This window comes from Falco punctatus (assembly GCF_963210335.1).
Source record: "Falco punctatus genome assembly, chromosome: 3".
NCBI lineage: Eukaryota > Metazoa > Chordata > Aves > Falconiformes > Falconidae > Falco > Falco punctatus.
In genome coordinates this window covers 17,943,812-17,955,997 of record NC_137582.1, presented here as the reverse complement: position 1 = coordinate 17,955,997, position 12,186 = coordinate 17,943,812, and the positions used below count along the sequence as shown (strand labels likewise).

The 12,186-nt window shown below is 40.8% G+C and overlaps 1 protein-coding gene across 14 annotated transcripts in view; it reads right to left on the bottom strand.

Annotated features, from left to right (window-relative positions):
• Nucleotides 1-12,186, bottom strand: part of MTSS1 (MTSS I-BAR domain containing 1) — a 127,025-nt gene that overhangs the window by 102,092 nt on the left and 12,747 nt on the right. For 8 of the 14 annotated variants that reach the window (XM_080378375.1, XM_080378378.1, XM_080378374.1 and 5 more), the window contains exons 2-3: nt 7,992-8,053; nt 5,155-5,228 (exon numbers count right to left, since the gene is read on the bottom strand). In XM_080378375.1, coding sequence (XP_080234501.1) covers nt 5,155-5,228; nt 7,992-8,053 — 136 coding nt within the window. Of the gene's footprint in view, nt 1-683; nt 750-5,154; nt 5,229-7,991; nt 8,054-12,186 lie in introns of all 14 variants that reach the window. The other 6 variants (XM_080378372.1, XM_080378373.1, XM_080378376.1 and 3 more) reach the window with 1 other exon arrangement.

The window sequence follows — 12,186 nt, the reverse complement described above, 5'->3', positions numbered from 1 at the left end:
ACATACCATTTATATCCTGGCTAAGATGACAATGAAACACCCAGAGTAACGACTACATGAAGGTATACACTACACAATATCTGGAGCAACACGGATGCAGAGTCTGCCCAGGAACACAAATATGCAGCAAAGGTACTATTTTTAAGCAGTTTTATTAAGTGTAAGAGCAGTCACTGAATACTGCAGTACAAGAGCTACCAGAGGCAGACACTCACAAATATCAATCAGATTTAATTTTGTAACTAGAAGCATTAAACTATATTTACATTTCTGCATGTTGATAAGTTTAATGGGGCCTGAAAAAAGTAAGATACCTTAATGCAGCACCTGTTCCAGGCTGATACACCCTGCTCTGCCCCTCAAAAGGCTAACATTAGGACAGCTATGCTGGTTTTGGTACCCTGTCACTGCTGCATGCCATACAGGCTCAGGCTGAGTTTTGCTTCCAGGTGTGATTAGTGTTCCCTTGTAGCTGGCTGACCATCCACAGCTCTTCCCTCCCCGACCTCAGATCCTCTCTGCCCAACAGGCACCCTCAACCAGTATTGCCTGCAACTCTTATCAGTAGCTCTGCATTGCCTTAAAGTCCTCTCAGACATCTGTAAAATGAAAGAGATGGAAAAAGTAAATAGCACCAACCAGCATGACAAAAGTCAAAATTGCCAAACTCAGGGAAAACATACCTTTAATAGCACTTGCCAAGTTGAAATGAGGCAGCTTCAAAGAGCATAACAATCCATGGAATCCAACTGGCCAGAGAAAGCCATGTGATAAATCACTTCAAGATACGTTTCGGTGTAAGTAATTTGCTAATATCAAACACAACTATGTATATGTAAAACCTTCAATATGAATAAAACCAAAAAAACCACAGACTGAATATCAGCTGCCTCATTAAACAATCTCACTTTGAAAATCAATTTTAAGCTTCAGGGTGAATCAAAGCTTTTAGATCATCTTTCCATAAATTGTAATTTATATCTGTGAAGATGCAGGTAGGTAAGATTGGGGCAGAGATTTTTTTTTCTACCGAAGCTGCTGATGGTGCATTAGTAGATACAGAAGAAGTATGCATCTCTTCACATTAATCTCCCTCATAACACAAGGATAGTTACTCTTCTCACCTACTTTTTTCAAGTTCCTGAATTCTAGCACTTATCTACAAAAGACATTCAAATGCAAAAGAGACAGATGAATACTAGCATACAAAGAGAAAAAGCAATTTATAAACAACCTTTTAAATATTGTTCAAACCCAACATACAATATGTTTATATGTTATATATGTTATATGTGGGATGCACAGTTCTTGCTTTCGTAAGAGAATATTTTTTTAATGCACAAAATCAGGTAAACAGCTGTTCAAGGAAATCAGGCTTAAATATCTTTCAGGCTTCAGTTAAGAACTAATGCAGATAAAGACATTCAAAATTTCAGATATTGAAAGACTTAAGCCATATGAGAAAAATTCAAACTAAAAGTCACAAGCACACCCTCCCCAAAAGAACCTTTAAATCCCAGTGAAGTTATCCTGAAGTACCTATTTAATATTTTTTGAGCATTCTGTTTAACAATCATAGTGAGAAATACCACCAGATTCCACTGCAGACTATCAAGTTCTGCCAAGCTGTATGCTGAACAGATGTAGCTTGAATAATATACACATCTATCTAGCAGTTTGTATCTTGTCAGAGCTCAACAGTCAAAACATCTGAAGGAATTTTGGTTTTTAAAAATCTCTGGTACCAGCAAAAACCAGCACATACTGCTATATACCTAGCATTATTAGAGAATTAGAAATACAACTTGACAGTCTCCCATCCAAATGATGTTTTTCAGATTATCAGAGCCACGGAAATAAAACCAATAAAATCTTTGGTGACAGATGCATCAGAACTACTTTCCCCATCTTCTTCCTTGTCAGGCTGCAATCAAAAAGCATTGAACTGAGGAAACTGAACTGAACTGGGGGAAAAAAGAGACACTAAACTTTGGGTTGATACATATGTAAATGGAGAGGGAGCAAAGATGAGAAGCAAAAGCTGAAATGAGCTGGCTGGGAAATTAATTTGTCTACTGAATCACCACAAAACACCAGGTACTTCACATTCAGGGTTTTTTCCTACTTCAGAAGCTACAAATTGAAGAAAATACAAAGTACAGGTTTTCCGACTCATCCAACCATCATAGGTTTTACCTCAGGCAGAGCTCCCTCTATCTGAGCTCCGAGTAGTAATGTGAAGATAAACATCATTACCGTCACAGAATCGGAAGCAAGTAAATGACATAGAAAGACAGACGCATCAGAAGGGAAAAAGCCAATGTTTGGGAACAGCAGTAATGGCACACAAAGTAGAGAGAGATATCAGCTGGAATAATGACTGGAGTTCATGGAAATAAGCTCTCATATTTGAGCACTTGGTGTCTGCAAAGATAATTAGCTCCTCGCGTGTGTGTGGACATGTACATCCATGAAAACTCTTTTTCTTCTTTCAAAGCTAATGCTGATGCAAACAGATTAAAGAGTAGCCAGAGAGCTCTTCCGCTGACTGCCAAAATGCTTTCATCAGCTAGACCAGAGGGTCTTAAAATAAAAGGCCACTTTCTCTAAAACTGTAAGCAATTACAAACAAAATGCAGCACCCAGCTACACAACACTTCAGTCATCCTACAAGGAACTAATATTGTCCCTCCAGAACAGGCATCTGCATCAGCATTTCCACATAGTTCCCAGAAGAAGCATTTGGCTCGTGCAATGATAAACCAGTCTTACGATTTAAAATATACCAACCCTCCCTGCCTTTTATCATGGAAAGTGCTACACAAGTCTCGCATATACCCAGAAGTTGAACATGACCTCTGCTGACTCCAGTTAGATTAACTGAGAACCTTCTAAAGAATGTGAAGCACAGCCAGGTGTTTGATTAGACTATCAAATATATGATTTTATAAGCTGGATAAGTAACAGGCAAAATTTAACAAAGAATTGTTCCAAGTTAGATGACTCCTCAAAGGGAAAACTGGGAGCCCATTAAAAACCCCACATCAGAGAAGAAAAACAATGTCTGGTTTTGTTTTCTGAATATAGTTGTTTATACTAACAGCAAAATACATTTTATGAAGTTATGCCCTAGTAAGTCATAGGGAGGTTTGCCATCAACTTCAGTGAAGTCAGGCTTTTATCCCTGTCCACAGCAATCTAAAAGGATTTGTATTTGTCATAGGACCAATGTGCAACCTCAGAGATGCTTCAAGGCAATAGACTACCTAAATGTAAATACTCGAATGGGCATGAGTAGAAGTTGGGTTGGGAGGCAGATCAGAACCACCAACTAGCTTGGAATTTTGATTCTTTGCCCAGAACATCACTTTCTAAAAATAAAAACAAAATTCCCTTCTATCCTTTCAATCAGGGAAGACAGAAAGACAGAACAGAGGAGCTATACAAATTTGGCAGGCCTGGATTTACAGAGCTCCTTTTGTAAAGGATGTGTTCGAAGAGATAAGAGACAAGACTCGACGCTTGTTGGACATGATCCAAATAACACAGCAGAAAGTGCAAATACCCTTCAAAACCCACACAAGCCATTTTTGTTTCAGAGTAGGAGAGTTTCATTTGTTCTGGTATCTAAATGCAAGTTCTATAAGCCTGCCAGCACAGCCAGAAGACAAGTCCCAAGGATTTTGGTAGGGAAGAAGAGAGCATGCTCAAAGGAAAGACACATCAGAAATCCAAGGTAAGGTCTGCCTTGGGTCTTACCCTTAATTTATTCTACTTTCTGGAGCATTTATTATTTTGCGTGAGTAGATTACCCATGATTTTATACAATCATAGAACGGTTTAGGTTGGAAGGGACCTTAAAGATCATCTCATTCCAACCCCCCTGCCATGGGCAGGGACACCTTCCACTAGACCAGGTTGCTGAGAGCCCCATCCAGCCTGGCCTTGAACACTGCCAGGGACGGGGCATCCACAACTTCTCCAGGTAACCTGTGCCAGCACCTCACCACCCTCACAGTAAAGAATTTCTTCCTAATATCCCATCTAAATCTACCCTCTTTCAGCTTAAAGCCATTCCCCCTTGTCCTTGTAATGAGGAACTTATCAGAACGTAAATATTAGCTTTAAAAAAGGAAAAAATATTGCTCCTTTTTGTCATTCTATGGCTTGATACTTGCTCCAGCAGCTGCTATTACTCCTCTTAGCCAGAAATGGAGGGAAACAGAAGTCTGGCTGAGCTTGCACACTGCTAATGGAAATATGCACTCTTCACATTAGCAATATTACTTTCTTACTTTCCACGTCAAATGCCAAGGACACATTAGGACTTTCAAAAAAACGTTACAAAACCTCTAAGATTAGAGGTAACCAAAAGCCACTCACTCAGCAGTGATATATGCACTTTGGATTTACTTCTCAGCAACAGAGCCCAGGGACACAGTGACCATGGGGAATGCCCTACTGCTGCAGGGACATCTGCATGCAATGCCTTCGTCACTGGCATCCAACATCAGAGAGAAGCAGCCTTTTCTGTCCTTCCTACTCAGCGGCCAGAAAAGATTGCCAGTTGTACTATTACGGCCTCAATACTCACCAACAAGCTTAGACTGTTGCTCAGAGAAGCCCACAGCCCCGGAAAATTAATTTTGACCAGTAACGTCGGAATTAAAGAGGAAGGACAAGGCAAAGACTTTCCTCAAACATTAAGTACAGGCTACTATCATCATTATCCACAGATCTCAAAGGTCATAGCATCAGCTGGTATCGCTCTATCTTCAGCAACCCTACACTTATTTAAACCAGCTGAATATCAACCCTTTTACATTTACGTAAGGTACAGAAGCATCAGTGAATACAGATTTCAGTAAATCTTGCTTTCTAAAATATTATTCATCAACATATAATTCAAATGGTAATTAAGAAGTGTTCACATGATTGATGACACATTTAAATTACAGGTTTCCAGCATTTTTTTTCAGTAAAGAAAAGACGACTTCGTTTTTCACGTGCCGCTTTTTCAAAGTGCACGTCCATCTAACAGATGTCTCACAGATCTGCTCGTCAATGTAACAAGTTAGATTTTTTTATTATTACAACAAATGGTATAAACCACATAGCATTCTAACAGAACTCAACATTGACACATCTGCTTACCACGTGTATTAGTAGCCATGTCAGCCACTTTCTGAAAGGCATCCAAAAAGGCAGCAGCTGCTACTACTGTAGTCCTGAAACGCATACAGATAACAAAACATTAGCAGTGTCTCATTGCTGCCTATTTAATTATTGCCAAAAACATTTAAGCTTATAAAGAATACCACTGTGAACTTGCAGAGGCCACAAAAAAATATCCTCTTTTATATCTGAATTTAGCCTTTTCCCTCCTTCATTTCTTAATCCCTTCCTTGCTTTGTGTTAGCACTATGGACTTGGAGGCAGCCACGCTAATTCCATACTGCGAATTGCACAGGACAGGTGCTATTTCAAAAGAGCACAGCCATCCCCCTTCTAGCTGATTTCCCCTGATGAACTAATATTAAGCAGTCAAACATGAAAAACAAATCTAACACATTATACTGCACCCATTAGTGTATAAATTACAGACACTGCTATTGCCATGGAGCATGTATATTTTAAGAATAAGGATGCAGGACTTTTATCTAGGAACCTGACCAAACACTTCCTGAATTTCTTATCTGAGGAGCATGAGCATCCCTTGAAACAGAAAATAGCCACTTCTTGGACATCAGACTGGTTTGGAGTTCTTGGGCAAATGGAAAAGAAGAAAAAAAATCTCAGCTTTCGGGGGGGGGGGTGGTGGGGGTGGTGTGTGGGGTGTGGAGGTGTGGAAACACCAAACACACACAAAAATCCCAAGCCCCCAAAACGAACAAAACCCCTTTCTGATTCACTGGTCCTCCAAGCAGGCCTCTTCCCAAGAGATACACCAGCAATTTCAGAGATTCCACAATCCAGTGTCAACCCCATTAGTCCCATCTCCCTCCATGTTTGGAAAGCACATACAGGCCACACAGCTGTTCCAGTGGGCAGCAAACGTGAGTTACAATTTTCTGAACACGTCTGTTCTATATAAGCAGGCCCTAGAGCCCTAAACACCTCAGGTCGGTACCAGATTTCTGATGGTTTATGGTCTGGCTGACCCAATTTAAGTGAAAGTAGGCCAGGGCTCTACAGGTAAACTGCAACTGTGACCTCCCCACAGTTACCTGTTTCTGCACATCTTTTGCAACAGTAACTCTGGTTCCCTCTCCTGATGGGAAGTCAATCTCCCTAAGCAAAATCCCGATGGAAGACCATCAACTTCACTTTGTTTCAAGAGCTCCTTGCTACCCTCACAAAAATCCAGGAGACCTGCAGGAAAGCTGATCCTCGGCCAGAAAGATGACAAAACTGCTTAATTAGGTCAGATTTTATGCAAGTCTCACTCCAAATATGCTCAAGATATAGAGGACATAACTGGCAGCATAGTAAATGGACTACTGACAACACAAGAGATTTGAACACAACAAAACAGGCTTGAGAGGACTGACCAAATGCAAAAGGACTCTCCACATGCCCCAGAGATTAAGGGGAGAAAAAAAAACCAAAACCAAAACCAAACCAAAAAAACTCAAACCCTCACAGCTAGCTAGCAATATTGCACCCTGGAACAAGTTAACCTTTTTAGGTATTTTCCTTCACTGTGTTTGTGTTCTTCATCTTCCAAACTTGTGGGTTATGCTGTTATTCGTGTACCAACTTGTTAATTATTAATTAAATTGCTAATAACAAAGTTCCAGTTCTCCGGTAACAAGATCCAGGAGGACCTGGCTCCAGCTCAGATGACATCTGCTCTCCTTTATCATAGAGCACACAGAAATGAACCAGAGGCAAAAGGCTCACATTTGCTAGAAATGAACTGCAAATCCTCGAACACAGCCTTTCAAGCTGCCTGCCTGCACGCTCCTGTAGCTAGAAAAGCACTACATTGATTGAATGCAATACCACAGGACTGGGAAACAAACAAAACTATCCCTCATGCCTTCCCAGAAGGCCTGTGTTTAAAGAGTACAAAGGGCTAGGAAAGTTCTCCATTTCTCTTCTTTCTCTATTTCCTGTGCTTCTTCCACACTCACTCAATGTGACATGATTGCTGGAAAAGGAAAAACCACATGCAAGTGTGGTATTTTAAGCACAGCGCAGCAGAACAGCACATGCCAGCTGTTTAGGGTAAATGAGCGTAAACCCCAGCTTCTTCAGGAATGGTTCACAACACAATGCAGAACTTCAAAATAGACTGCCAATAGCCATACCTGTTACCAATGCCACTGCTGTGAAAAAAACACCAAAGCTCTGGAGAGCGCAGCAGAGATTGTGGTTTGGAGAGAGTTGTGAAGAAGTGGAGTTTGGATTCACATTAGCAGAAACAAGTTTTACAAGTGAATGCATTCTGGAGATAGCAGAATTGGCCTGAGTGTGACACTTATGGCACTTATTAAGTAATCCAGAATGCCACTTGCAAAGTATACCTCAATAACGTAAGTTTTAATAATCACCAAGAAATGATCAGCACAGAAATGCCCCTCATTTTTAAAGGCAAAAGAAAGTGCTGTTAGGATTATCAAGGACTCTAATATTAATTTTGAGCCATCTTCTAATATAAACCTGCTGTATTCTACTCTAATAAAAAGGACAACTTGGGCTAACTCCAGTTGTGTGTTATAAAATATCTCTCCAGTTTTCCACCAGAAGATATGAACTCTATCTCATGTTTATTATGTACAACTGATGGTATATTACTTATTTTCCTAAATACACTAAACCAGCAGTAGTATCATGTGAAAACTTACATGCATGAGTGTTGACTATGAAATATGTCCAATTTTACTAGGACATCTTAGCAAGTTATCCTGGCAGAAGCTGCATTTAATCTTAACGTTTGTACATACAAGGAATTTTAAGGGGGTCCTGACTGTGTAACAGAAACTTACCGAAGCTGAGACTGCAATTTTCCAGCTTTATTTATAAAATCTTCCCACACTGGATAACTTCCCTGCAAGAAAAACAAAACACAATAATGAGTATTTAGTTGGGGCATTCTATAATGAATACTTAATTTGAGCATTCTGCTTTTGATACTCCAGATCAAATGAAACCAGAAGTAAAACAATAACTAAGACTTTACTAAATCCTAATCCATTAACACCAAAACATGTTTTTTTCCAGCAAGTTCTCTCTTGCACCCTTAGCCACCAGTCCCAAGCAGATGGGATGTCAAGTGGTTCTCAATCCAGATGAAGCAGTAGGCCCTCTGAGGAGGCTTTACAGATTTTCTGAATAGAAACACTGGGTGAGAAGAAGATTTTCAACTGAAGCAGAGAAAAGAAACACCTTACTTTAGATGGATACAGCAAAACCAGACCTATTAGAAGTGGGTTGCCAGGACATTGCAACAACATGTACAGAGAAGCTCCCAAAAACACAGGCTGGAGGATCCCAGTTGTTGTTCTTTACAAATGGATTATTTGTGTTCTTACCAGGTTCCTATCCCCTTTTTTAAAAAAATAAATAAGTAAAATAGAATTATTTTAAAAGTCTATATTATAAAGATCTGAGTTGTCCACAAGACCACTTCAAACACTGTCTCAAGGTCACTGAGCAATCGGGTACAGAAAAGGCAACAAACTTTCCCCAACAGTTGCCCTATAACTGCAAGACCTTCTTCTAATACAGTCCCCGAAGACCCTGGAGATGATTTCCGATTTGAAGCTGATAAAGCAGTGTGGCATTGAGATTAGTTTTTAAGAAGGTTTAATTCTTCTTGACTCCAAATTTCCTATAAACTTTTTTTCCATTTTTCACAAATGTGTTAAAAGCCCAGGTTTCCATTTAGAACACAGACACCAAGTGTTCTTGCAAGTTCTGATCTTTATTTTCCAAAGTTAAAAAATAAAGTCCTAATTTTTATGGTTAAAAAAAATAAAAATCATCCTTTTTAGACCAAAGAAAGGTTAACTAGCTACTCTGCAGAGCAAGTGCAAATTTTTCTGTTAACAGCAAAAACCATGGTTGAAAGAAACCTCAACATTTCCCTTTGATTGGAGTCTAGAGAGTAAAATAAAATATCCCTGCTGCCTTTAATAAAGGTATAAGACTTGCTGTTACCAGAGCAACAACACAATAAAACCCAGATAAGGCAGATCCTCAAGGCTAACATTACCCCAGCTCTGGAAAAGGTTGCAAGCAAGTGCAGTTGCTTGTAGCAAACTCAATCCACCCTGATAAACTGGTCTGTTTTTTCTAAGTAAAACAAAATCCATTGCCCATGCTGCCACGAGAGGCCATGCCTTGTTCAGGGCAAGGACAGTCCCTTCCCCAAAAGCTCCTCGGTACACCCCGGCAGTGCAGCTCCCAGACATTCACTGGGAAGCCTACTGGTACTCTACATATTTTTCAGCAAGGCTTGCAGGTTTTTTATAAAAGAAAAAAAAAACAACAAAACAAACCACAAGAATACCCAATGTAAAAGAGTTGTTCATAAAACATCATCATACCTACACACAACAGAGACAGTGGGGAATGCAGAAGGGGAAAGAGAAAACAGCAGTTATCTACACAGTGAGACTTAGAACGTAAAGTGCTTTGTGCTAAGCAAAAAGTGTCAGACATTTTAAAAATGAAAGAATCCCACCAATTATTTGAAAGGGAGGGGAAGCTATTTCCTTAAACCTATTAGTCTTACTGAAATCCCTTACTCGGAACCCCATCTCTCAATGTTTGTCTGCACGCCACATATGCATTATGCATGTGTATGCCAGGAGCCCTGAAAGCCCTGACAATTAACAGCAGGGCCTAAGGCTTTACTGGATTCTCCAGCAAAACACAAGCCGGCAAGCAGAGGATAGATACCAAAGCAGCCTGATTATGTTTCCATCTCGGTGGTGTATTATCCAGCTAAACGTGCTTGATGGCATGCAGGAGACTGACACCAGCCTTACGTTTAGCTGCTTCACAGGGAAGCTTAAGCCACTCCTATCAGAACACAGCTCAGGAAGAACACACTTTTTTTTTTTCTTGTGGCCAGCTTGGCCCAAAGCAAGCAAAAATTGGAATAGTCATCATGCATTTCCACAACTATTTATTCTTTGTCTTTAAAAATGTTGTTCTCTTCAAGCCAAGCCTATTTAAATAAGCTGTAACAGCTCATTTAAATAGTTTGCTGTGTTTGGTTGGTTGAAATCAACCCAATCTCTTCACATGGGCACTCCACAAAGAGCACCTGATCTCATTTTGAGCAGCAGAAAAATGCAGCTTTTTTTTTTTTGTCAAATGTCACTGCATGAATAACTTGAGTGGTGGGTTTTGTTGGGTAGTTTGGGTTTTTTGTTTGTTTTGTGGTTGAGGTTTTTTTCAATTGTTGAAGAAAACCTTTCAGCAGTTTTGCACCAGTGACATGAATTCCTGCATTATCTGCTCAGCTTGCACTATCTTGATCTTTTTTCTGCAATTCTGAATTCTCAGCTGAAAATTCAGAGGAGTTTACCAGTAGAATTTGCTTTCACTTTTCCCTGATGAAGCCAAGTTTATCTGTCTCCCTCAGTAATATACAAGTCTTGCACACTAATTCTGTCCTGTTTGAGCCTTTCCAAAAACACTCTTCCACCACCACCACATCCCTGCTGAAACCAAAGCTCTCTTGATTCCTACCTACAGCAGAAGTGCACAATTCCTATCACTTCACAGTGATACCTAGTAAGTAGGGGTTTACCCCATCTCCAGCACCTAGGATGCAAGGACACCATTTAGCGATGCTTGTGGAGACAAACCATGGCGACAACACAGGAGTCAAGCTAGTGCTCTAAATACTGCAAGGCTCCAGTACCCTGGCAAGCAGCTCCTCCTCAGAGACCTCTTTGCGTGCCACCTCAAGCACAGCAGCCCCGCTGTCCCTCTATGTCTCACCTTCACATCAACAACAATAGCTCTTGCTGTTGTCAAAGCGACCGTCAAGAGAAACGTTAACAGTGGCGGAAACCACACACTAAAAGACTCATAAAACTTCATCCTTGATTCAATATGTATTACTCTCCCAATTTAAACACAAAGAAACAGCAGGTGGAATTCTATGTCTTTGTCCAAGAAGCGCTTTTTCAACATAAAGCCACTTTCAAAGAGTAATAACACAGTATTTTCAAACGCTGTCTCTCTCAGAGCTGCCTCTGCTCCTTTCGTAATTTCCAATTTCAACCAGCTGATAAAGAAAATCAATTTTCCCCCCTTTAAATGTCAGGGTTACGCAAGCCCTGGAGTTATCTGTGAAAACAGCAGGCCTCCTCCACCTCCAGCCTGCCTGGAGAAGAGCGACTACAGGAACGTCCATCACAAATCCTCTTTTTAGCTCCTCAGGGGTTAAAACAGAAATCAGTTACATTGCAACTTTGTTCAAACAAAAAAACTTTTTTTCTTGAAAATTGTTACTGGTTTAATCCAGGAACTCTTTTCCTCAAAATAACTTTGCGCCTAATTATTTCTTCACCATTCCATGAAGAAATTTGATGTGTTTTCCATGAAATGGGTGCTCCACCATTACTGGGCAGTACTCCATGGTGCCAAGTCCCCTCAAGCTGCTCAGCAGGGCCCAGCCCTCAGCGGCTCACCCACCTGCCCATCGAGGCATGTCACCAGTAAGCCATAACATGCCATTATCCTACCCTATTTCTTAATTAGTCAGTTTATAGGTGATTAGTCACCTGGTCACAGGGCCCAGCTCCAGCTAATCTGCACTGAACACAGGCAGGGAGCCACCTTTCCACCTCAGGGCTAAAAAACAAAATGGTGCCTTGTGCCTGTCACCAATGCAGCCAGTCCGCAATTAGGGACACGAAACAACTTTCCCTCAGGGACACGCACCACAACCAGTGTTTGAAAGGCACCAGGCTGAGTTGGCAAAGCACTTGCAAGTGCCAGACACCAACACCCAGACCTGCCAGCATCCAGCCAGACGGCGTCCTCCATAGCCGCAGCTCCTGGGCACAGCTCCCTGCCTGCTGCTGGGGTGGGGAGCACAGGGGGACCATCTTTAGCCAGGGAAATCCCATCCAACATGCAGACCCACAGACAGGGGCAGATGTTTTAATTTTTGTCTGTCTTCCTCACCATTCAAATTACTTTTAAGCGGCAATAAAT